Source organism: Natrix helvetica, assembly GCF_964273705.1.
Source record: "Natrix helvetica genome assembly, chromosome: 1".
NCBI classification, from domain to species: Eukaryota; Metazoa; Chordata; class Lepidosauria; order Squamata; family Natricidae; genus Natrix; species Natrix helvetica.
The window spans coordinates 47,026,904-47,053,320 of NC_138548.1; the positions used below are offsets into that span (position 1 = coordinate 47,026,904).

At 41.6% G+C, this 26,417-nt stretch overlaps 1 protein-coding gene across 1 annotated transcript in view; it reads left to right on the forward strand.

Moving 5' to 3' along the window:
* LOC309386186 (cation channel sperm-associated auxiliary subunit beta-like) overlaps positions 1-25,847 on the forward strand; it is an 80,142-nt gene extending 54,295 nt beyond the window's left edge. Inside the window, exons 16-23 of the mRNA XM_081941292.1 lie at positions 3,812-3,951; positions 6,363-6,572; positions 8,930-9,040; positions 9,330-9,440; positions 12,090-12,228; positions 19,638-19,738; positions 21,979-22,053; positions 25,395-25,847. Of these exons, the coding sequence (XP_081797418.1) occupies positions 3,812-3,951; positions 6,363-6,572; positions 8,930-9,040; positions 9,330-9,440; positions 12,090-12,228; positions 19,638-19,738; positions 21,979-22,053; positions 25,395-25,610 (1,103 nt within the window). The 3' untranslated portion in view covers positions 25,611-25,847. The remainder of the gene's footprint in view (positions 1-3,811; positions 3,952-6,362; positions 6,573-8,929; positions 9,041-9,329; positions 9,441-12,089; positions 12,229-19,637; positions 19,739-21,978; positions 22,054-25,394) is intronic.
* Positions 25,848-26,417: the final 570 nt, after the last annotated feature.

The following is a 26,417-nucleotide window of genomic DNA, read 5'->3' on the forward strand; positions in this document are numbered from 1 at the left end:
CAGTACTAAATCATTATAAACAGAAAGTTTATGGGGTGGAGTTTCAGGAGTGGCAGGGTAATTCCTACTACTACAAAGCATTGTTTTGATTCTTGAGAGTTATAGTGTATACATTATGACACTGATGTCACTGGAGAAGAAATGGCTTGTAAACAAGTGGATTGGAAAATTCAAACAGGGTGGTAGGAAACATGTTCAGAACTATCCAAATATTGTACGGTTATGTGTTGGCTTTCTCACACAACAGCCCTTATGCAAATGTGAAACTCATTCATCCAACTTTATGTTAAGTTGAATGGCAGAAACTAGCTGTCAGCGTTCCAAATATCATGCAGAATTAAATCAGAATCAAAGACAAAACCTTCCTTAAAGTTCCAATTTAATAAGACAGACATTTTGGCATTGTGCTATGAAACCCCAAATCTGATTTGCTTCCTGGGATTCCACCTAGTTGAAAGTTCATGATCTTATCCCCACACCCACAATCCATCACATGGTCCAATCTTCATCTTCCACGCTGGCATCTACACCCCTCTGCTTCCAGTCAGGTGTCGAGGTGCGGAGACAAAAGATGACCTTGGCTTCTATAAAAGAATGATAACAATACATTCCACAATCCTACTCCTTTCTATTCCCCCCTCCCAACTACTACACTAATGAAACAGCATAGGAAATTAATAAAAAGTGTGGCAGGCCAAAGATCCTAAAAAGAACATAACTACAGGCCTGACAGGCGGCCTCTCCTCAGAAGAAAAATGTTTCCTGCAAACAGAATAACATAAAAGTTAACATAACAAAATTAACCACCTCTCCTCCCCCCAGGCCTATTGGGAAACTTCTCATGGAATTGCTTTACTAACTTCTCCACTTTTAGGTTCCCACTGTTCACCCAAGTAGCTTCAGACCAAGGGTAACCTTTCCAACGCACTAAGTACTGTAAGCGACCCCTATTCAGCCTGGAGTCTACAATTTTTTCCACCTCAGATTGTGTTTCCCCTTCTATCACTACAGGAGGAGAGTGAGCTTGGTTGGATGCTCTTCTGTTAGACCCAATTACTGGTTTCAACAAGCTACAATGAAATTCTGGGTCAAATTTCCCTAGACTTCTGAGTAGACTGAGTTGAACTGTAACTGAGTTAACTATCTTCACTATTTGGAATGGACCTAGAAATTTTGGACCCAATTCCTCACTAGGCATTCCTAATCTTATGTATTTGGTAGACACAAAAACTTTGTCCCCCACACGGTAGGGGTTTTGGAGCGAGCGATGTTTCTCAGCTTGCTTCTGGTAGGCTTCTGCCACAACTGCTAGAGCCTTCTTCGTATTCTCCCATCCTTTCTTTAGCATGTCCATCCATTCGCTCAAAGACATGAAGGAAGGAGGTTCTCTAGGCAACTCAGGCATGGCAACAAATTCCATGCTGCTGGTAATCTGGAAAGGAGTAAATCCAGTGCTGCTGTGGACCGCATCGTTGTACGCCACTTCGGCGAAGGGTAGCAAGTCTGACCAGTTGTCTTGTTGATAGTCCACAAAACACCGGAGGTATTGTTCCACCACCGCATTGGCTCTATCTGCTGCGCAGTACATGCTGGGGATGAACCTCTGAGCTCAGTTCTTGTGTGGACCCAATGGATCTCAGGACCTCTCTCAAGAACTTGGCTGTGAACTGGACTCCGCGGTCTGAAATGATCCTCTTGGGTACTCCGTGCAGGCGATAAATGTGATTCACAAACATTTTCGCTAATTCGTTTGCGGATGGCAATCCTGAGCAAGCAATGAAGTGTGCCTGCTTAGAAAACAAATCAATAACTGTCCAAATTACTCTATTCCCACTGCTGTCTGGGAGTTCCACGATGAAGTCCATTGCGACCTCTTCCCATGGCCATTTAGGGCTCTCTGCTGCAGGTGCTGTAGGTTCTGGGCTCTTGGATTCAATCATCCACGGCTGGCTTTTTTCCTCCCCCGAGGCCTCCCCCTTGGTAGAACTCTTCGTCACCTTAAGTTCGGGATCCTCTTCCAGAGATCGTTTGGGCATTTCCCCCTCCGAGGCCTCCCCCTTGGTAGGACTCTTCATCACCTTTAGTTGGGGATCCTCCTCCGGAGATTGTTTGCCCTTTTCCTCCTCCGAGACCTCCCCTTTGGTAAGACACTTCATCACCTTAAGTTGGGGATCCTCTTCCAGAGGTTGTTGGCCCACATGACTTTTCTGTGGTGGCATCTGGGGCCCTCTCTTTACCGCCGTGGTGGTTGGTGCACACGTTTGTGGCATTGGGGCTGGAGCCAAGCACTCTGATGCTCTGTGGCCGAGTTGACAGCAATGGTGGCATTTTATTCGCCCCCTTGAGGAATGGAACCTAGTTACATCCCTAAACTTCGGAACCTCCTCATCACATTGGACTGCTCTCCACCTTGCAGCTTCCCCCTTGGTAAACCCTTCTTCCCTGGTGGAGATTGCGTCTCTGTAGGAAGGTGGGGTAAGAACCTTTTGGGACATTGCAGATGCACCTTGTCCTGCTTCCCATCCTGCAGGCCTCTCTTTGGTAATCCCTTCTTCCATGGCGGAGATTGCTTCTCTGTAGGAAGGTGGGGTAAGAACCTTATGGGGCCTTGCAGGGGAGACTGGAACCGGTGGGGAGGTCAATCCCTCGGTTGGCCACTGCCCAGTTTTCTGCCATGGTGCCATCTGCTGAGGGAGGGCAGGTGCCCACTGGCATTCCTCCCATCCATGACCTGGGGTTAAGACCCATCCCGGGGTTGCCTGCTTCACAGGTTGCAGCTCAACCAATGATGGCTGGCTAGGGGGGTTTATGTGCCAAGGACCCTCCTGCTGGCTTGGAGGAGTTATGGGCCAAGTAGGTGGCCTCTGCTGGCTTGGAGGATTTTCCCATGCTGATGGCAAAGGAGGTGGCCAGTGGCATCTCATCCATCCATACTCTGGGAAGAAAACCCAATCTGGTTTTGCTTCATTTACTGGTTGCAGCCCAATTTGTGGTGGCTGGCAAGTGAAAGATGATGGCCAAATCCCTTCTTGCTGCCTGGATTAAAATTCCCATTTTGAAAGGGAATCTGTCTCCCACTTAGTTGCTGGGTAATAAGTCATTTCATTTATTGCCGTCTGGAAGGAGTCAAAACCTCCATTCCAGGTTTTTTTTCCAAGACTTGCTTCCAAGCTGGTGGGAAGGAGGGGGAGCATGCAATCACTTTTAGTTGTCCGAGATGGTCCGGTAAGTCCATCAGAGATGACTGCATGGGGATGGCTTGAATCTCCATTCCTTTCAACTTTTGGTCATCCTCTAATCCTGGTATAGAAAAAGTCTTTTCCAGCCCCCTCCGACAAAAGATGACCTTGGCTTCTATAAAAGAATGATAACAATACATTCCACAATCCTACTCCTTTCTATTCCCCCCTCACAACTACTACACTAATGAAACAGCATAGGAAATTAATAAAAAGTGTGGCAGGCCAAAGTTCCTAAAAAGAACATAACTACATGCCTGACACTAGCATGATTCCAATCTCTCATTCCTTGTGCAGACTGAATACCTGCATAGGGTCAGAAAGTGGTACTATGATTTATTTATGTGTGATTCTTTATATTGAGGCAAAACCTTAAATTGGGCTTTATGTGGAACAATGTGCAATTACTAGCTCCAGTTAAGATCTTTATTTAACTTTATTTGTTTTTCAGAAATTATAATCTGCGTAAATGGTCTGTAAAATAATAGGTGTTCCTCTTCTTACATGAAATTATTCTGCAGAAAACCAATAGTAAAAATAAATATAATTTTCATGGTTGTTTCAATCCACAGCTTTCATAGTGTTTCATCAGTATCTGATGAGAGCAATAGTTGGAAAGCCTACTCTACTGGATCTGAGTACACAAGATTACTGGGATGATAATCATAGTTATATATTGAAAATCTTTGTTCACAGTAAATTTTTTGAACAGGTAATACCCAAACTGTTTTGCTCAATTGTTTGATAGAGTTTACTATGTAGCTAGATCTCAAATGTTTAGGCGAGCCCTTTCTATCCAATACATATTGCACAATAAACTTGTTTTGATCTGCTTAAGTATAAATCTCTTCTCGGGATAGGTATAATATAGGGAATGAATATTAAAGAGTATTAACTATAACACAGAGATTCCAGTCTGAACTAATATACAGGTCAGAATAAACAGGGAGTAGTTCAAAGAGTTGTAAACAAATGATCTTCTTCAGGTATTCTCAACCAGTGGTTGTCATCCCTTCAATTCCCAAGTTTATTCCTGCCACCACACAGGTAGATAGTGAACTCTAAGATGAAGGAAGCTGTGTGCTTCCAGCCACAATAGACTTCCCAGGATCAATTGCCATGTGGAAGGAAGGAAGGAAGGAAGGAAGGAAGGAAGGAAGGAAGGAAGGAAGGAAGGAAGGAAGGAAAGAGGGAGGGAGAGAGAGACACACAAGAAATAAAGGAAGAAGGGAAGGAAGGAAAACAAAGGAAGAAAACAAAGAAAGAAAGAAGGAGCGAGAGACAGAAGAAAGAAAGGAAACAGAAGGAAGGAAAAGAAAGAGAACTTATGATCACAACTGAGCCCAAAATATTGGTTGCTAAGCAAAAGTGTTGTTAAATGAGTTTCACAACATTTTACAAGTTGGTCACTCACACCCGGTTGCATGACCACCAAGCCACGCCCACAAAATAAGCCACACCTACAGAATAGGTCCTAATTTTTTTGAAAACCACCACTGGAAGAAGGGAAAAGAAGGAAGGAAGAAGGGAGGGAGGGAGGAGGGATTTTCCATATCTGATTCTGCAAAATAATCAGATAAAATAACAATGTAAAAACAGATATATAAATTGTAAAATTTCATATTAATATTAGAAAAACCAAAGATATAAACCCCAGGCAACAAAAGGATAAAAATGGCCAGCTCAACAATGGAACCTTCTCAGTAATTTCTACCGTGTTTCCCTGAAATTTTCTTTTGATCCCCCCCCCCAAAAAAACAGGGATTATTTTGGCACATGCGCTCATGTAATTCTACATGATATTTGGAACGCTGACATCTGATGGGCTTATTATCCAGGGAGGTATTATTTTTGGGGAAACAGGATAGAACCCTGGGAGCCATAGGCATAAAAACTAAGGTCTGAGGGCCTTTTGGCGAAGTAAATTCCAAACATTAGAGCATTAGCACATCAAAGAGACTATTCCCTCATATTTAATTTTAATCCCTCTTAGATACAGAAGGACCCCTAAACCATGATCGTGTTCCTGGACAGGAAATGCCTGTCTGTTTATGGATAACACTGATACCAACGAAGAACCATGATGTATAAACTGCAACTCGTTCATGCTTTGATTCAATCTGAACCTGTTCTTTCCTGTTCAGACCTTAACAGTCTCCAAAAAGGCAGCAAATCAGAACAGCAGGATCTGACAGCATACAGAGTATTAGCATAGCATAGCATAGCATAGCATAGCATAGCATAGCATAGTCCATCAGCACATTGGATGACTCTCCCAGGAGTTTCATGTAAATGTTACAAAGCAAGAGGTTGATGTATGCCTTAATTAGCGGTTATGGGACAACCTCTCCTTCTCCACTGCAACCGATAGAAACCATTCAGAAGTAATGAGCAGAATTACTTCAAAACAATGCCCCCAAACCTCCCTGCAGGTGGTCCAGAAGATGCTATGATCAATAATATCAAAACAGACCAGAAATTCTCAAATATATAAGACAGCACCTCGCAAACAGGTGTTTTCCTTTCTGCAGATTTTCTCAGGTGGAAACCAGGCAGCTTAAATGGAAACTTTGCTCACATGTACTTAAACATGTCATAATGTTTCATGAGATTACAGTGCATATGTTGATAAAGCAGGATCCGCAATTCAATATAGAGTTTTACTCACATTCAAGCAAACTGCCAGCAGAACTCTTCTTCTTGTATGAAGGCAGGAATTCATCTGGTCCAGTCTAACTACCGTACATTAAATTGTGACATGTACTATCTTGTGCCCAATTAAATTCCTAGTATTTCTAGGACTACACTGCAAGATTTCTGAAAGCAACAATATATACTTTTTAAAATGGAGAATTTTTGTGTTATTGTTTCTCATTAGCTGACTTGAAAGATTCTCTTAAAATGCATACATTATATTTGCTGTATTTCAATGTACAAATAATGTCTCCACTGAAGATATATTTCTCCCACCTAGAATTCTTGAACTATTGTAATGAAAGACAGCTTAGCTATTTAACCATTTTAATGTTTGAGCTTTTGTAGATAATGTCTTATGATGGGATAATAATTATTTATTTTATATTGGGGCAAATTAATATTATGCTTTTTAATTATCATCCCTAGGGTAAAACTACCTTAGCTGTGATTCTGCCACATGGCAGCCTCTTATGTGATGTTCTATGTATTGTATTAACCTTGAAGAGTTCCTGCTCCTACCTTAAAGCAGCACACTATGTTCTACCTTATAAACTGTCTTCATCCGACTGGCTGTCTTCGGCGAATACCTTCGGGTACAATTATTCGGGGATCAGTAAATATTTGAAGGTTCTGCCGGTAAGGATACTGAAGAATTTTCAAAATGCTCTAGACAGGAGAAAACAAAGATGTAGCAATATGGTCTCTGGCCACCACTGTTTCAGAGATGGACCTAATCAGGCACCTGGGATCAAAGTATGCAACTGAATTACATTGTAATCATTCCTTTAATTAGGAAATAAATTATTATTTTTAAAGTATAAGGAAACTATAGCAAATTTGCCATGGGTAAGATATAGCTGAGTGTGCTTTGTTTATTTGTGAGATAGCATTGCTTAGCAACCTATCAAGTTGAAACGGTATAGGGTTTCCTGCCTAGGCAGGGGGTTGGACTAGAAGACCTCCAAGGTCCCTTCCAACTCTACTATTGTATTGTATTGTATTGTATTGTATTGTATTGTATTGTATTGTATTGTATTGTATTATAAGTGTAATTATGAGGTAAACAAGGTTGAGAGAATTTGACAATCTTCAGGGTACAATCATTCCAGCTCTGTCTAGTCTTCCTGACGCTCCATATGGACGCTAGAAGTTAAGAGAAACTCTCAATTGATGCAGGGATGTCCCCAAGGTGAGATTAAAAAAAGTCAAGATGGCAGCCACAAGGGGTTGCTGAAACTCTGCTCATATTTGTATGTTTATTGTGTGTGCAATCCACGTAAAAAGCAGACAGAGCTTCAATCTCATAACTGTCATCTTGATTTTTTTTACCATACTTAGAGGAGAACATTGATTGATGTTACCAAAGCAAGAAGTATAGGCAGCAAAAAAGTTACAGAGTACATGACACATATAAAAAAGGGGGTACAAGTACAGTGGCCATCTACAATGATAAAGTATGTTATCTGAGAAATCATCTCATTGTGATGGGACTAGCCTGCCGCACTCGTTCCTGGGGAAAGAGCCTACTTCAGATCCCATCAGGCAAAAAGTTGGCTTGTGGGGCCCAGGAAAAAGATTTTTAATGCCCTGGGCCCTGCCCTCTGGAATATTCTTCAGTCAGAGATGAGGTCCACCCAAAAACTCCTGACCTTATGCAGAGCCTAAGAACTTGACTCTGTTGCTTGGCCTTGGGGTGTCTGACTGGTAGAGAAGATTCCCATTCCCAGGCTTCCCATCATCTTGGTTTTTCACTTTTCTATTCAGTTTTTTCTAATTTTAACTGTTTTTAGCACTTTTTATTGAAAGTCACCTACAAATAAATCTGTTTAGAAATATCATTTTTAAGAAATCTGAAGATCTCCCATCTGGTGTTTTGTTGCAAAACATTTTTTTTTGTTGCATACCCTGATCTTTGCCTCTGTTGCCCCAACTATACAATCATATTATATAGTGAAAGCAGAAATCCAGTCACTGCAAAGTTCTTGGTCAGAGCTATTTGTCCTAAAACATTAGGACTGTGCAATGTTTGGATTTAGGCCCCAGCATATAGCAGCATAACGTGAAAGCTTAAAGTGCCTATTCCAGTATTACTTTTTTTTTCTCCTGCACATTTTGAAGCCCGAATGAAAAGTGCTGCAAGCCATCTTTTTCAACCTCTTTGGAGAGGATAATTCAAACCTAGCCCTGACTTTTGGATCCATCAGTACCAACCATGCCCTTCTAATTTCCTTTGCATCTCCAGATTCCAGGACTATAGAAAAACCCAGGAGATCCCATCAATTTTAGGTCACAGATTCATAGCTAAGCTTCAGAACTCCAACAGGATTCTTGGAACCCCAGAAGAGTAGTTCCTGGGTCCCATGAGTGAAATGGAGTTGGAGTCTAGGGGTGGTGGGAAGCAAATGGGTGTGTTGCACTTAAACTGTGTGTAAAATTATGTATCCTTTATTTGTCTTGTATATATACATGTGTACCTATTCCCTCTTTTGTGTGTGGATTGGGTGGATATTTTATATATGTATTTCCTGAAGGTAATCCATTTGCCTTTTATGAACTAGATTGCTTTCAATAGTCTAGTAAGTAAAAAAAACCTGTGTGTTTAGCCACCTATCCCTTATATGTAGGTAGGGATTTTCTTTCGCTATTCTTTATTTGAAGTTTGTGGATTTGTTGACCTCATCACTTTGTTTTGAAGAAATTACTATATCCATGTATCTCTAGAGTTTACAACACTTTGTCATAATTACAGACATGAGTAACAACTAGCTGGCTAATGTTTTTTGGGATGGGAAATCTCTTGCACATGCATTACGTAAATTGTACTGAAGACTGCAATTCCTAGCAGAATTTTTAAAGACCACTTTCAGTGGAATCAGGGTAGCGTAATTTCATAGGAATCAATAATACTAATAAGTAGGAGTTTGGGATTAGAAAAAGGATGCTGAAGTACACTTTGTATTCCTCAACAGTTTTTGTTGTTATTGTTGATATAGGTGAACTATAGACCACCATCTGTAATGGGAATTGCTGTTCCACTCACAGATAATATTTATAATGCAGATCCAACTAAACCTAGATTGAGAGATTATTTTGAAGGATCAAAAGTAAGTTTTGGTTATTAATCATTTTTGTCCTTTGAATGCCATGATTTTTAAGACTTAAATAAACTTAAAATACCTTGCTTCTATGCTTTTTTTCCAAGTACAATGTTAATATACAAGTGTATTCATAAATTACAAGTCACTTTTAAGAATGAAAAGCAGATGCAAATCCCTTTCCATCCCTACTCTACTGTTTAAGAGCCTACATGTGAGCAAATGATAGTCAAAAATGTCACTGACTTAAAAACCAGATCACCGTTCAGTCTTAGATCAATAGATATCTTTTCCACAGGCCTCTGGAAAGTACAAACAGTGTGCTAACAAATCAAGCCGAGCTGAGTGCAGTTGTACTGATAATATGAAGCTGTCATTTTCTGTTGCCTTTTCCGACTGTAAAGAGAAGGTAAGCTTTAACTGCCACCTACTTAAATTAATGTGTTTGGAAAGGGCTTCATTCTAGAAATAATTTTGGGAGATAGGGACTGGGTTTACAAAGACACAGTAACACTCAGAAACAAATACAATCAACTATGTCATATTTAATTAGCAGTATTTTTTTTAAAAAAGTGTGAGAGGCACACCTCTCTAAGAAAAGAATTCCAAAAATGGAATGTTCAACTATTTTTTTACCACCCAATACGGATCAAGAAGCCTCTACATAGGTAGTGTGCATCCTTAATACTCTCTGAGCTTGGTTGTTTTTTTGCAGATATTTCATTACTAAACTAGGTAACATCCTCAGTATGCGAAGAATCCCACAGTTTAACCCTAAGCTACAAATATTCTCTTCTTCTGATACCCAGAAAATTTAATATGCAAACATACCTTTCTTGAAATGACAAACTTGACAAATCTAGCAGACAGCTTTGTCTCCTAAAGGTAGGGATGGGAACTAGAGCAGGGGTTTCCCAACTTGGCACCTTTCCGAATTGTGGACTTCAACTCCCCAACCAGGACTTAATTCCACTAACAGAGATGAAATTATAGGAACCTTGGAGGGAGTGACCATGCCATGTTGGGATTCAACATTATGCAAGCACAAGGAATAGGGGTGGGGAAGCCAAACCAGAGTCTTGGACTTTAAGAAAGCTTATTTGAATAAAGTTAGAGAGAACCTGGGAAGGACTCCATGGATAAGACATCTCAATGGAAAACAACCCAAGAAGCTTGAGAAACTTTAAAAGTGAGCTTATAAAAGCCCAGTCTAGAACAATACCAATGAGGAAGAAAAATAAGAGAACTCAAAAGAAACCAGTTTGGCTGCACAAAGAACTCTCTGATAAACTGAAAGCCAAAAAGGATAAGCATAAAAAGTGGAAAAAGAGCACATAATTAAGGCAAAATATCAACAAATAACCAAAACCTGCAAAGATGAAGTCAGGAAATCTAAGGCTCAAAAGGAACTAAGACTTGTGACAAATGTCAAAAATAACAAAACGTTTCTCTCAACATTTACAAAGCATGAAAAAAAGTCTAGGAATTGATCCATTAATAGGAGAAAATAGTAAGAAGGTGACAAGCAGCAGAGAGAAAGCAGAACTGCTTAACACAGATTAGGAATGGAAGACAAAATAAGCAAGAAAATGATAAGAGAACACATATCCAGTCTAGATGAGTTCACATCACCAGATGGATTATATCCCAAAGGTTCTGAAGGAACTGGCAGATGTGACTGCAAAACCACTGAGCCATATCTTTCAAAGATCCTGGAGACTGGGGAACCACTAGATGACTGCAAAAGAGCTGTTGTAATTCCTATCTTCAAAAAAGGAGGGAGGAAATTGATCCAGGATATTACAGACCTATCAGTCATACATCAATACCTGGGAAGATTCTGGAAAAGATTATCAAGCAATGAATCTACAAACACCCCCTAGAGGCAAGCAAAATCCTAACTAGAAGCCAACATGGGTTTCTTAAAAACAGATCAGATCAGATTATGCCAGATAAATCTTATGCATTCTTTCACAAACTGACAAAATTAGTGGGCCAGCAAAATGCTGAGGATATAGTTTACCTTAACATCAGTAAGACGTTTGGTAAAGTAGACCACAACCTACTACTTGATAAGATAGAAAAATGGGGGTTAGATAGCATCACCATCAGATGGATTCACAACTGACTGACTAACCACTCAATGTGTAGTGGTCCTCAACAGAACTGCATCTACATGGAGGTAAGTATGCAGTGGGGTACCCCAAGGCTCTGTTGTAGGCCAGTACTCTTCAACATCTTCATCAATGATTTAGATGAAGGGATAGAAAGGGAATCACTGGGAGTCCTGTCTGAAGATCTGATTATGGATTGACTATTGGCGTCTAGAGCAGACGTAGCATTTTACAGCCCCCAGGCTACATCCAGCCCTTTGGCTGTCCCTGTCTGGCTCATGTAAGGTTAATCAGTAATTAAAAATCAAATGTAATAAGCATGCCACGGGGGGGAGGGGGGAGAGATGAGTCAAGTCCAGCTCTTGCCCAGTCACTGTAGGCTCCTTCAGTCAGCTGGCAGTCACAGGACGGCAAGAACGCAAATGACTTTTCTGCACCTGTGCAGCCCTTCACCCCTCACCTGGAACGGCCTAAGGAATGAGGTGGTGGTGCTGGTGGCAGTGGTCATCGCGTGAGGGCTTGGGCTCAGCCACCCACTGCTGCCTGGGTTGAAGGATGGCTTTCTGGGTGAGTGGGCAGAGTGAAGCCAGAAGTTATTGGTTTGGTCCTCCACAACAATCCCAGTTTCTCAAATGGCCCCTTGGGAAAATTAATTGCCCATTCCTCCCCTGTAAGACATCTGTGAGTGGGAGAAGAAGATGCAAAATAATACACAAAGTATCTCTTCTTAAATCACTTTCTCTAACTTCTTACCTTTCAAATGGAAAAAAATATTCTCAAAACAAAAGTCCCACTGACACTTGACTTGAATTTGGCAACTTTAAGTAGGTTTTTGTAGACCCTATGTTGTCTGAATGCTATCTCATTCAAAACCGTGCACTACATTGGTAACATTATATAAAATGATTTTAACATCTCTGTCTCTATGGTACATTTGTCTTTAGGCGCTGCGGATGAAATTTCCAGTAGTAAACCTTCCTCTCTATTTTATTGTGGAAGATGAGGGTTATCTTGTTAATCTGACATCTCCTTATTTTGTCACCATAAACGAAGTAAACAATAGAACAAACTGGATTATTTCAGGTAATGTTGCAGAAAATAACAGGCCTTAGACGTCTCAAGGAGAAGTTTATTTGGCAGCCAGGTTCAGAAAAGCTAGTCAAAGGCTAGCATGTAATTTCTAAACAACTCTTCTAATAGAAGCACACATTCTTATACTTTGTCAAAAGTAGCACAACACGGAAATACTTAACCCATTTCTGATTGGTTACCTTGAGGAAAGAGGCCTTATAAGCAGATACTGTCTTGCTTCCACTTTTGTCTGGACTGCAGGTATGGAGCTCTAGTCTCATAATGGCTACATGGCTTTAGCTGAACTTTGAGGTTTTGTGAGAACTTTAACTGAACTCTGCGGCTAAGCTTCATACTTCCTGTTCTTTTGCGAGCTCCAAACTCTGTCTTTTACTTTATAATAACAACATGAAAGGGTCCCCGAGAGGCTATCCAGCCTGACCCCGTATGATCACTCCAGTGACGTGCGGTGAGGTTTATGGCTGGTGAGGCTGGTGACGTCATCAAACCGCGTGGTTGCTCCAATCGCACGGGCACAGCCCGACCGGAGAAGTTTCTCTTCTCAGAAAAGTCAGAAAGGGACAGGCAGGCTGCCACAGCTCCACTGAGAAGACATTTCTGAGAAGAGAAACTTCTCCTTTCTCCTCCTCCCTCCCCACTCCCTTCTAGCACTGATGATATCATGTTACCTAGGCATTTTTTGCATCGGGCGAGCCAGGGATCCTTGCGAGAGGAATGGGATCACATGTGCAGGATGCTCCTCAGCGCCAGCCTCAGATTAGTGCAGCCGCGGTCCCCTTCCCCTGCACACGTGGTCCCATTCCCCTCCTTCCTGAGCCAACATGAAGGGGACCGCGGCTGCGCTAATCTGAGGCTGGCACTGAGGAGCCTCCTGCACACGTGATCCCATTCCTCTTGCAAGGATCCCGGGCTCGCCCGATGCAAAAAATGCCTAGGTAACATGATATTATCAGTGCTAGAAGGGAGGGGGGAGAAAGGAGAAGTTTCTCTTCTCAGAAATGTCTTCTCAGTGGACCTGTGGCAGCCTGCCTGTCCCTTTCTGACATTTCTGAGAAGAGAAACTTCTCCTTTCTCCTCCTCCCCCTCCCCACTCCCTTCTAGCACTGATGATGTTACCTAGGCATTTTTTGCATCGGGTGAGCCCAGGATCCTTGCAAGGGGAATGGGACCACGTGTGCAGGAGGCTCGGAAGCGCCAGCCTCAGATCAGCGTGAGCCGCGGTCCCCTTCCCCTGCACACATGGTCCCATTCCCCTTGCAAGGATACCGGGCTCGCCCAATGCAAAAAATGGTGAGATCAGTGCACTTGGGGCTGATGCTGCAATGTCCAGGGAGGCTAAACCAAGCCGCGTGCCTCTCCCAGCCACTTTTGCGGCTTCCCAGAGTAATTTGTTTTTAATTTTCATGATGAGAGCGGTGAGGCTCTGCCTTCCCTGCCTCCCCTGACTGCACATCACTGGATCACTCTTAATGCCCAAATCTCACTTTAAGTCCTATTTTATTCCCCGCTTCTATACTCTATTTTTAGCTATAATTGAGTCTAGCCTACTACAGAGCTTTAAATCAATAATGCAAACATATAATCTTTGGCATAACATACTTAATGCAAAATAATGATATATAGCAGCGAGAAAGAAAAAGACAAGTAATACATATGGAATAGCTCTTAGGGCTTATCCTATGAAAGCATTCTCTCCAGTCTCCAGGGTGCAAGTTGAACATATGTACCTGTGTCTGAAATCTCATCCTTATCATAGGGATATGGGGCAATCCTATGGTCAATAAGGCTTTCCATTAAAACTAATTCTTTTTCAACCTCTATTTCCTTTACTGACCTCAAAACTAGTTTTCTGAGTATCACGCAAGGAAGAAAGGCTAGGCTTGCAATCCAACATAACAGTAGAAATAGCATTTGTTTAATCCAACCAGTCCCAGGTAACCAAGAGAACTATGCATCTGCCCCTTGCAGCCTCTGTCCAATCTTGGATTCCCGGTCCCGCAAATCTTTGGCTATTTCTTGGACCACACCTGATTTATTCATATAGAAACGGCAGTCTTCTCCCAGGAATACACACAGCCCACCTTTCTCAGCAGTTAAGAGGTCTATGGCATGCCGGTTTTGAAAAACCACTGTTGCCAAGGAGTCTATTTGATCTTGGACCTCAACCAAGGTTCCAGCAATTTGGCTTAGGCTTTCTTGGAGTTCCTCAGTGCCTAAACTGTATTATGGAGTGTGTCATTCCACCTGCACCTGTTCCAACTGCTGTCCCTATTCCCAGGATTACTAACAGTGGGATTACTAGTGGCACTCTTTTCTGAATATGTCCCATGAGAGGAACAGGTAGAGTTTGTTCCCCACTGACAACATCCATCTTGGGGAAGAGGTGTTCCCCCCACATAAGAAAAAGACCCCATTTTCTCCTAGACACACAGCTATGTTCATAGAAAAGGTATGAAAAGTTCTTTTCATTAATCCATACCCCCAAGGTTCCTGCCACGAACATGCCAGTCAATGGTTGTAATGGAACTTCTTGCTTAGGGTCCTTTTGCTTATCCCTGAGAACTGATCCTTCAAAGAGATAATGGTACTGGTGTTTCCAGGGGGAAAGTGAAAACATAATCCTGGGACGGATTGAATTGAGAGCCAAATTGGGAATTGGGGTGGCTGAAATGGCCTTGGGCATTTTTCAGTTGTCAAATTCCCTCCCCATATGCAAAAGGTGAAAGGTGACGGAAGCGAAAAGGTGACCTTCTGTTGGAAGAGGTTGTGGGCAGAAGGAGAAATACTGTGGGTTAGTTTTACATCCATAAGTGTCTCTCTAGGGCTAAGGTATAATTCTGATATACATTGTCCTTCAGCCAGTATCCCTACAGGAATGCCAGGTTCCTGATATTCGTTTGACACAGGTTCTCAACCTCCCCAGATCCTCCCTCAAGGGCAAGGGGGATCACTTGGGCATTCTCACAAATTGGGAACTACTGTTCAGGATATTATCACTCAGCAGGCCCTTTGCCAATAACAGGCAAAGCCACAAAATACCTCATAATTGTCCTTTACACAGAACCTACCCAATCACAATTATCTTAATCTACAAAATCACTACATCAGGAAGAAGGTTAGGGTTATATGTGACTTGGGAAAGGGCAATATCAATCTTAGGTGTTCCACAAAACCAACCCCTATTTGTAACATACAATGTCCACAGACCTAGGTCCCCTACGTGATTTTTCAAGTTAGCACTTATAACCGGGGGTCTTCCAAATATCATTTCAAAAGGAGATAACCTAATTCCCTTTCATGGAGTGCATGCACAGACCAAAGTGCCAGCGGCAAGGCATCCACCCATTTAAAGTGGGTTTCAAGGCACACCTTGGTTATCTTTTCTTTAACATTGCGGTTCCCATGTTCAGCGCGACCCCCACTTTGGGGGGTGCAGGGAACAATGAAGTCTCCAGTGGGTCCCTAAGGATTTTGCTAGCCTTTGAATTACTTGATGCACAAACTCAGGCCCATTGTGCTCCATATCAGGGCACAATGTTTTTAAGTAGGATTCTAGCTACTTTGCATGCCTGCTTTGTCTTGGTGGGAAAACATTCAGGCCATCCAGTATAATTACATACTATGACTAGCATTGCCTTATACAGCCCACACTTGGGCATGTATGTGAAATCAATAACTAATGAATCCATAGGGTAATATCCCTTGAGCTGACTTCCTGGCAGAAGACTAGGTCCTTGTCTTGGATTAACTTGAGCACATGTGTTACATCTCTCAGTAGCATGGGCACATAGTGAGTGAAGGCAATTGATGTACATGATACGCTAAAAGGCTTTTGCAAATGCATTCTTGTCCATGTGACTTGTTGAGTGAGAGTCTATTACTACTGGCCAGGCTAAATTTTCTGGTACATAAATTATTCCATCTGGGAGTATATACCATTCTCCCTGCTTATGTCCCTTCAAATCTACAGTTGCCTAGAGTTCCTTTGCTTTAGAATATCTGGGGCTCAGTCCCCTTTGCATTTCCAATAAGCTGTCATGTCAGGGTGGCTCTGATCATCTCGGGTTGCTGACAGCTTTGCTTTTCTGTCAGCTGCTCTTCCCTTTTCTGCTGGATCCGAGCATCCAGCTTGGAGATTGTGCAGATCCCCCATATGAGATCTTTAATTCCCCCGGGCAAGCACACTAGTTGCTCTTTGTTTCTAATACTCCACAAATTGCATGACTAATAAATATAGTAATTGGCTGCCCACAAGTCAATTTATTAGCTTCCTTGATCAGAAGAGCAGTTGCGGCCAGGATTTTAAGGCAATGCCGCTCCCTTTTTTTGCTACTTCATCATTGTTTTGACAAATGGGTTGTTGCCACTTCCCTTTTCTTGAGTCAAGAAAGTTTTCTCAAGATTGGGAAGTTCCTTAACATGAGCTTGAGGCAATGCTTACTTTAAAATCTCAAATGCCTGTTTTGTGCATAACAGAGACAGGCTGGAGCAACCTGATTAACAATGGCATATGTGCTTTTTTCCAGCATGTATCAAGTGACAAAATCAGTGAGTATTTTCTTTCAAAATAGCCCCATGAGCATGTAAAACTCTAAATGCATATTTTCTGTCTGTGTAGACATTAACCACCTTCCCTTTTGCTAACTGGAGAGCTCTTCCTCTGACTGGGAGTGGGATTCTAACTACTGACCCCTCCTCGACAATTCTTCCGGCAGTTACCCTGGCCTCCTGCTTTTCCTGTCTAAGGGCTTCGGCGAGAAAAACGACATTTCTTCTTGCCCTTTGAATTCCCTTCTTCTCTGAGATTTTGAGCCCACTTAATATACGCTTTGTATTCTCATTCCACAAGTTCAGAGATGCCTTTCCTGGCCCCCCTTTTTGTCTTCTGTAATTTTTACCCTAATGTCATCTGCAGAATGACCAATGAAGATCATATTGACCATTCTCTTATTTTCTTCAACCTCAGGATCTAATGTAGTATATTGCCTAAAGGTTTGATAAATGCATTCTAGGAATTCCCCTGAATTTTCATCCTTTTTTCTGTTGAATTTGATAAGTTCCTAACTTTTGTTTGAGTCCTAACAAAACTAAGGTCCAATAGTTTTGCAGATGAATGGACTAAGGTTCCCAATCTGGTTCCTCCAGTAACCATGTCCAGTCCGGATCTTTTGCATGATCCTTCTTCAAAGGCTTATTCATGGTTCCTTTCACCAGCTTTCTTTTCTCTGGGTTTAATAAAATTTCCATCAGATTTTGTATGTCTGCCCAAGTAGACTGGTGAGTTCAGAAAAATGGATGCCAAAAGGACATGCATCTCATCTGTATTTTCTCTATAAGCAGGAATTTGATTTTTCCAATTATATAAATCAGCCGTTGAGAATGGAGCATACAGTATATCCACACCTTACATAGCTCCCCCTCAACTCCTGGCAATAAAATTTCCCTTAGGGGCAATTTGAGTTTTTGTCTCAACTGCTTCCTTGGATCAGGTTTGTGGTCCACTTGATCTGTCCCTTCGGTAACCTTTTTGGTTTTCTTCCTTCTGGCCCCACCTAATGGGACCATTTGTTCTTTCTAACCAATATCTGATTCAACCTTTTGTCTCCCTGGTTCTCCTACTTCTTCAGTGTCAACCATTTCATGTCAAAGATACACAGGTGGAGGGCACTGATGTCAGAGACTCTCTCTCTTTTCTTTTTTGTAAAACAAAAACAAAAAAGACACTTAAACACATCAACAAAGACAAACACGCAAGTTAAAACAACACAGGAGCTAAATGTTTCATTGAGACTCTCCTTTTCTTTTTTCTTTTTTCTTTTTTTTCTCCTTGAGGCTTGTTACCCATCCAGGTAACTGACTATATCTCAGGGTTTTTTTTTTCTAAGAGTGTTGTATCATGTCTACCCAGGACTACACACCTTACAACTCTTTTTTCTTCTTCTTCTTTGTTCTGGGGTGTTCAGTGTCTTCTCTTTTCTGAATTTTTTTATCTCCCCACAAGCGCTGGCATATTTTTAAAGATCCAAAGTTTTCTATATCTATCTTTTGACCTCCCAACAAGTGTTGGCCTATTTTTAAAGATCAAGATGTATAGAGTAACATGTATTGAAGAAGTGTTCGAGGAACGCTTCCTTCACCACCCATGTTCTATTTCTAAGACACTGTCACCGATCTGGGGTGCTGGAGTATCACAGTCGCCTTCAGGAACTGCAGTGACTTAACCTCCCACACAATTCTAGGATCTTGTTAGGACGTGCCAGTCCCAGATCCCAGGGGGGTGATCAGGCCCCCTCTTCCACTCTCAACCGAGTGGGTCTACAATTCCCACAATACCTGCCTGCAGGCGTCTTCTTCTTCTCAGCCAGTGTAATTTATTGACTTGTCCTCATCCCGGTCCTGTTCTTGGATCAGTAGTGTCCACCGGATGCCCGAGGGGGATCGTTTGCCTCCTCCCAGAGAAACTCTCTGTTGACGCCTGAAGGTTGGGCAACATGGCCTCGATTGGGCCATCTCTGCCATCCTCAGCGAAATACCACTCTAAGACCTGCCGCGGTCACCACAATTGTTGTAGAAAATAAAAGGGCTTAGATGTTTAAGGATCAAGGAGAAGTTTATTTGGCAACCAGGTTCAGAAAAGCTAGTCAAAGACTAGCATGTAACTTCTGAACAACTCTTCTAATGGAAGCACACATTCTTATACTTTGTCAAAAGCAGCACAACACGGAAATACTTAACCCATTTCTGATTGGTTACCTTGAGGAAAGAGGCCTTATAAGCAGATACTGTCTTGCTTCCCCTTTTGTCTGGGCCGCAGGTATGGAGCTCTAGTCTCATAATGGCTACGTGGCTTTGTAAGAACTTTAGCTGAACTCTGTGGTTTTGTGAGAACTTTAACTGAACTCTGCGGCTAGGCTTCATACTTCCTGTTCTTTTACAAGTTTCAAACTCTGTCTTTTACTTTATAATAACAACATGAAAGGGCCCCTGAGAGGCTATCCAGCCTGACCCTGTATGATCACTCTTAATGTTCAAATCTCCCTTCCTTGCCAAACCTTCAATAACTTAAAATGAAAAATATTGTTTTCCAGATCTATCTACTTTCATTTTCATTTTCACTATTCTTGAAAAGTTTCTACTCATGATAAAGAGTTTTGATGATACTTTGCTTTACCAAGTTTTAAGTTTGCCCTTTCATCATAAGTTATCATCGTAACAAAAAATCTGCTGCAGATAGATCTCCATTTCTGATTTCTAATCTAAATTTTTAGTTTTTGCTAAAGGATATCTTTATTCAAAGCATGGGCTAGTCACCCTTTATGTAAAATTCATTTATTATTGGAATGTATAGTCAGACAATGTGTAGAACTATTACTCAAAAACTATTTTAAATATTTTTTCAGGTACCAATGAAACATTAAGTTTGTTAAAACTAAGGACATACTTGAAGAAGAAGATCAAAAGCAAGTTGTATAATCCAGATGGGCTAACTATATCAATAACTGTAAGCTTCTGATAAAATACGTATTTTGAATAGATAAGCCAAAAGTGTTGCCACAATCTGGCACACCATATTTTGAATCCTACCCCACCCTGTTTTAGGAATACCATACCTTGGCTCTAAAATTCTGAATGATCTTTAGAGAGCAGCGAGATGGTACATGTCAAGTAGCTATCAGCCAGGTTTTTGCAGCCCAAATAGAAACTACATTTGTAAAAAACCTTCCTCCCCATGGAACTCAAAGAACTGCCTGACACAAAGCAAATCCAGCAAGGCAAGCAGGTTGAAAAGTGCCTTTAATACCTACAGTCTGGGAGAAATGTGAATGTCATTGGCATCACAAGACACAGATAGGTTAAAGCTTTCTTCCTTGGTCTTGATTTTGGTCAAAACAATTGGCAATCTTAACTCTAGAGAAAATCTTTGTTTTCACACCAAAGGGGGATTTTTTTTCATCCTAATGTTAATTATTACCCTAATGGTGTATCTTAAATTGAATACCTGCATCTCAAGAAAAAAAAATCAGATTTGCTAAAATTGCATGATTTTGCTATCTATGATTTGTTGAATGAACTACAATTAGTTAGTATACACATTGCATTAAATAATTCAGTACAAATATTTGCAGATTGTTCTCTAATTTTAGTTGTTTCCCAATGCAAAGAAAAAACTGCACCATGATATGCATATTCATGAATATTCAGAGAAGGAAGATTTGGCCTAGATCAGTGGTGAAATCTATTTTTTTTATTAAGGGTTCTGTGGGCGTGGCTTGTGGTGTGGTGGGATCATGTGACTGGGTGGGCATGGCTATGGAGTTATGTAACTGGAGCAGGGGTGGGTTCCTGCCAGTTCTAACTTCTTCTATAGAAGAGGTTCCACGAATCTACTGTGCCATTTAGAACCGGTTCCAGCTCCCTCCCCCTATCCGTCCGCACCACGCTTGCCCCGCCCACTGCTCACTGATTGGCTGGTTCACCAATTGCCCTGCCCACCTCTAAGAGTTCTATCTAAACCTTAAAGTCTTAAAGCTGTCAAGTTTGAACATCCCTGGTTATTTTTTTCTAAAGGGTTAGGAGTGCAAGGATCTTGTAACTTGACAGCTTTAAGAATTGTGTGCTTCAAATGCCAGAGTTTCTGAGCCAACATTTTGGTTGCTAAGCAAGAGTGTTGTGAGAGAGTTTCACCACATTTTACAAGTTGGCCATGCCCACCCAGTCACATGACTGCCAAGCCACTCCCAGTTGGCCACATGGCTGGCAAGCCACTCCCACAAAGCAGGCCACACCTACAGAAGAGTTTCTAAAAAAATTTGAAGCCCACCAATGAACTGGAGGCTCAAAAGACAGAAACTCACTTTAACAAAGCCCTGCTGGAACAGCGTTGGTCCCTTCCAGCCCTGGATTATCCTCTGAAGCTGCGTCTAGTGCCAGGTTTGTAGTCCTTCTTTCATCTCCTTTTTCCCTCCCTCCCTTTCTTTCTTTCTTTCTTTTTCTTTCTTTTTCTTTCTTTCTCCCTTCTTCCTTCCCTTTTCTTTCTTTCTTTCTTTCTCAGCACCCCCACCCCCGTGTTTCTGGAGAACCTGTAGTAAAAAAAATGCTTAAAAAGCAAAAAGAAAAAGGTCTGAAGATCATCTGTGCAACGTACGATCGTCGGAACTTTTTTTTTTTTACATTTTAAAGTATTTTTTTTACTACCAGTTCTGCGAACCGTCCTGAACCATTAGCATTTCACGCCTGGCCTAGATAGACAGTCAATATTTGATAAATGTAGTTTAACTGAAATCCCTATCCATCTGTCCAAATAAAGACATGTATCTAAAACCAATCAAGTTATTTAGGGCAGCAAATCCCACTTTGCAAATAAAGTAAAATGGTAATAGAGAAAAGAATTCATTTCCATTCAGGTCCCAGAGATGCTTTTCCAAAAGGCAGTTGAACTTTCTTGGGTTTTTCTTCTTGAAAATGTTTTCTTCTCATCCAAGAAGCTTTTTCAATTCTGTTTGAATGCTGGAGAAGGGTTTGCAAAGAAAAAAAACAAGAAAGTCCCTTTGCCTTTTGGAAAAGCACCTTTGGGACAACCATAACCTGGAGGACTGAAAATTCCCATAGACTTTTACATTCATATCCTTCAAGATGACCTTCAAAATAACATTAATTTTAGCAGATTAAGCAATGCTAGAAAATGTATTTGTAGCAAAAGAAATATTATTATGCACTAATAAAAATGTTTCTTTTTAACAGGGATCTGAACTTTTCCATTTCAGAGTATCCATTATTCCCAGAGTCTCCTTTTGCAATTTATTTGATGAATTTCAGGTATATTTTTCACAGTATTGAAATATAGAAGACTATGAAACAAATCTCAAATACATAGAATAATTACATTGGCAAAATTATTTATATACAGTAACTTAGTACAGATATAATCAACAACAATCCCATATTCAACAAATTTAAATGATATTGTCTGAAGTGCCCCCACAATTTCTGAGTGGTAACATTTCTACAAATGAGTATTGATAGAATGCAAACACTGCATCCGGTCTTCATAGCCCCCAACATATTAAAAGAGCCGTGAGCACAGGAAGACTCTCTATTCCTTTCCTTGTAGCAAGTGGAACCTTTCCTGCTTCAAAGATTGTTGTAACAGAAATACACAGAATACAGAAGAATAGAGTTGGAAGGGACCTTGGAGGTTGGTCTCCTGCTCAACCAGGAGACCCTATACCATTCTAAATAAATGGCTCTCCAATCTCTTCTTTAAAAACCCAGTGTCTGAGCATCCACAATTTCTAGAGACAAGTCGTTCCACTGATTAATTGTACTCGCTGCAAGGAAATTTTGCCTTAATTCTAAGTCGGTTCTCTCTTTGATAAGTTTCCTCTGTTACTTCTTGTCTTGCTCTCAGGTGCTTTGGAGAATATGTTCACTCCAGGGGTGGGTTCCGCCTGCTGCTACTGCCGGTTTGCTCATGGAATACTAAAAAAGTGTTTCTGTGCATGCGCAGAAGCCAAAAACAAGATGGCGCTGCTGTAGGAGCTGCCAAGAGAATCAGTTCAGGGGCATGGCAGGGTGGCTGCTCTCTTGCGAGTGGGCTCCCAAAGAGCCGGGCACAGCCTCATGGGTGAATGGCTGTGTTGCGCTATTGCAGCAGCAAACACAACAGCCTTGAAGCGACCATGCTCACAAGCAGCCACCCGGAAAAACCCTTTTCCAGCCGGGCACAGCGCCATTCACTGACCTAGGGGTATCGCCAAGCCGTGTGATTGCCGCCACCTGGCTCCCGTGGCTTGGCAACATCGAAATGCCAGTGAATGGCGCTCTACACGGCTGGAGAGAGCGGTTGCGTGAGCGGCTGTTCTGCTCTCGCTCACGTGCCTCCCAGCCTCATGATGCCATGGCCCAGCTCTCTCTGCAGAGCCAGGGCACCTCCACTGCCGCTGCCACCGCCATCCCAGCATGGCTTTTTCGGAGGCTTCCAAATCGAGTCTTCCAGCAGTGGCCACTCTGGGCGTACACTCTATGGTTGTACGCTCTGCCTGCAGCTGGCCCACAACCATAGAGCGTACGCCCAGATTGGCCACTGCCAGAAGACTCGGTTTGGAAGCCACCGAAAAAGCCATGGGCTGGGATGGCAGTGGTGGTGGCAGCAGAGGCAGCAGTGGGGGTGCTCTGGCTCTGCAGGGAGAGCTGGGCCAGGGTATCATGAGGCTGGAAGGCACATGAGCGAGAGCGGAAGAGCCACTCATGCAACCGCCCTCTCCAACCATGCAGACCGCCATTCACTGGCATTTCGAAGGCGCCAAGCCGCGGGAGCCGGGTAGCGGCGAACAGGCGCTCACGTGACTTGGCGATACCCCTAGATCAGTGAATGGTAGTTTGCTCAGCTGGAACGGGGGTTTCCGGGTGGCTGATCATGAGCGTGGTCGCTTCATGACTGTAGTGTTGCGCTGCTGCGACAGTGCAACATAGCCATTCGCCCATGAGGCTGTGCCCGGCTCTTTGGGAGCTCACTCGTAAGAGGGCAGCCACCCAGCAACGCCCCCTCTTCAGCTGGGCTCAGCACTGCTCACCAACCTAGCGGTATCCTGGAGGTGCCAAGCAATGCAATCACCTTTGCCCCCCCCCCCCCGGGATACCGCTAGGTTGGTGAGTAGCACTCTGCCTGGCTGGAGGTGGGTGGTTGTCCAGGGGGCTTATTTGCAGGGGAAGGCTTATATTTTTGCCCACCAGAGAAATGTGGCATGGCCTTATTATCAGGACATGTCATATTTTCGGGAATGCACGGTACCTATTTGGCTGAACCAGTCCAAACTGGTAAGAACCCACCTCTAGTTCACTCACCTCTTCTTTGTGACATCCTCAGATATTGGAAGATTGCTATCATGTTACCCTTAGTCCTGCTCCTTGTTAGACTAGATATACCCAACAGCAATTCATGATCTGTTTCAGCTTCCAGCCCCCTAATCATTTTTGTTGTTCTTCTTTACTCACTTGCTAGAGTCTCAGTATCATTTTATATTGCAGGGACCAGAACTGGATGCAGTATTCCAAGTCTGGTCTTACCAACGCAGTATATAGCACTACTGATAGTTCGTGTGGTGATAATCCTCTGTTGATTCAGACTAGGACTGCAGTGGCTTTTTTGGCAGCTGCCGCACACTGGTGGCTCATACTTAAGTGGTTGTCCACTAGGACTCCTAGATGCCTCTCACAGTTATACTATTGAGCCAGGTACCATCTATTCTATTCATTTGGTTTTTCTTACCCAAGTATAAAACCTTACAGTACTTTTCTCACCATTGAATTGCATTTTGTTGGATAGGGCCCAGTGTTCAGGTCTTGGCTATTTCCCGTAGTTTGGTGTCATCTGCAAATTTGATGAGTTCCCTTTCTATTCCCTCATCTAAACTATTTATGAAGAGGTTGAAGAGCATTGGACCTAAGATAGAATCTTGGGGTACCCTCATTTATACTTCCCTCCATGTAGACATAGTTCCATTGAGAACTATAATGGTTGTCCCTATTTGTCTCTTTCTAGAATTTAAGCAAGTTAAGCAAATATACCATTAAGTAATACAAATATAACGTTACAAGACTTTGATACTGATTGACTGATTTATTGATATTCATCCATTTATTCAGTTCTTATAATATACATATAACCTCAGATTACAACTGTAGTGGAACTTGTCCATCACTATCGTAACTTATGCTGGGTATAAAATAATTGGTTACATGACCTTTTATAAAATGGTTACAAAATGTGTTCATGTGACCACAGAACATTGCAAATTGCCATAGAGTGTGGTCAAGTGACCACAGGGATACAACTACAGGATCTTTGAATTCAGGTCATAAGTACCACCACTACCCAGGTAGGCCCATCAGAACATCGAACTGTCACTAATTGGTCATAAGTCAAGGATTACGGTACCTGTACTGTATTTTAAAACTTTGAATAGTCCTAAAATGGAAATGTAGCTGCTCTTTCTGCTTCTTTAATGTAATAAATTTTCAAATCTGTATTTAAACTTGCAATGCTAGACTTGGCTTCAAAGGTACATTTACTAATGTAAACTTAAGTTATCTATCTCAAGATACACCTTTTAAAGTAGTATGACATTTCAGTTTACCGGGATATATTTTTATTGCAGATTTATGTTGATGATCCACCACTGGCTTTTCCTGGACAATATCTCATCACTACAGTTGTAGCTGTGTCAATAGGAGGGATTCTCTTTATAGCTTTTCTTCTGCACATGTATGAAATCCAGATAATAACTTTTTTTAAAAGAAAGAAAACCAGAAACAAAGTAGAATCAAAAACTTCAGTTGCCAGTGAAGCATCATATGAAAGCAACGAATCATAATTGTCAATTATGGCACAATGTTCTCACTGCCATGCCAGTATGTGGCCATTTTGGTCTAATTTGGCCCACAAAAATTGAAAGGATTAGTTAGGGTTTTTTTCTTGTTAGATAACAAAAAGAATATTCTTTTATTTCTAAATATGACATTATTCTAGTTGCTGTTGCCATGCACTTTTTAGCTTTTGAGTGAGGAAGCTAGTTATGTATGCATTTATTTTTGCCAAAGTGTAGACTGATGTTCAGAAAATGTCATTCAACAGTATACAATAACTTAATTAAAATGTAATAGAAAAGAGTTATTAAATATATATCCATTCTAACTCTGTATTTATTAAGTACCAGTTATTTTTGATTAAAAGCTCTGTAAGTCCAATCTAGCAGTTATTGTCATTTATGTTAATACATTGCAAAAAAAAGTAACTAAACAAAGTTAAGAACAAACAAGATTAAAAACAAATAAATTTAAAAACAAAATTATGAATGCATTATTCTGTATTTTACTGTGGGGAGAAATTCCCTAATTATGAGGCTGATAAAATATAAATGAGAATATACATTACACTGAACATTTTTAAATTTTAAGAAGTTATTCAGAGATAATTTCAAAGGAAAACAAAAGTATATATAGCAAAAAAGAAAGAAAAAGAGCCATGATAGCGTAGTGGTTAGAATGTAGTATTGCTGGCTAGTTCCGAGATCAGTAAAAAGAGGACCCAGATTGTTGGAGGCAACATGCTGACCCTCAAAACACTTAGCGAGGGCTGTAAAAAACACTGTGAAACAGTATATAAGTCTAACTGTTATTGC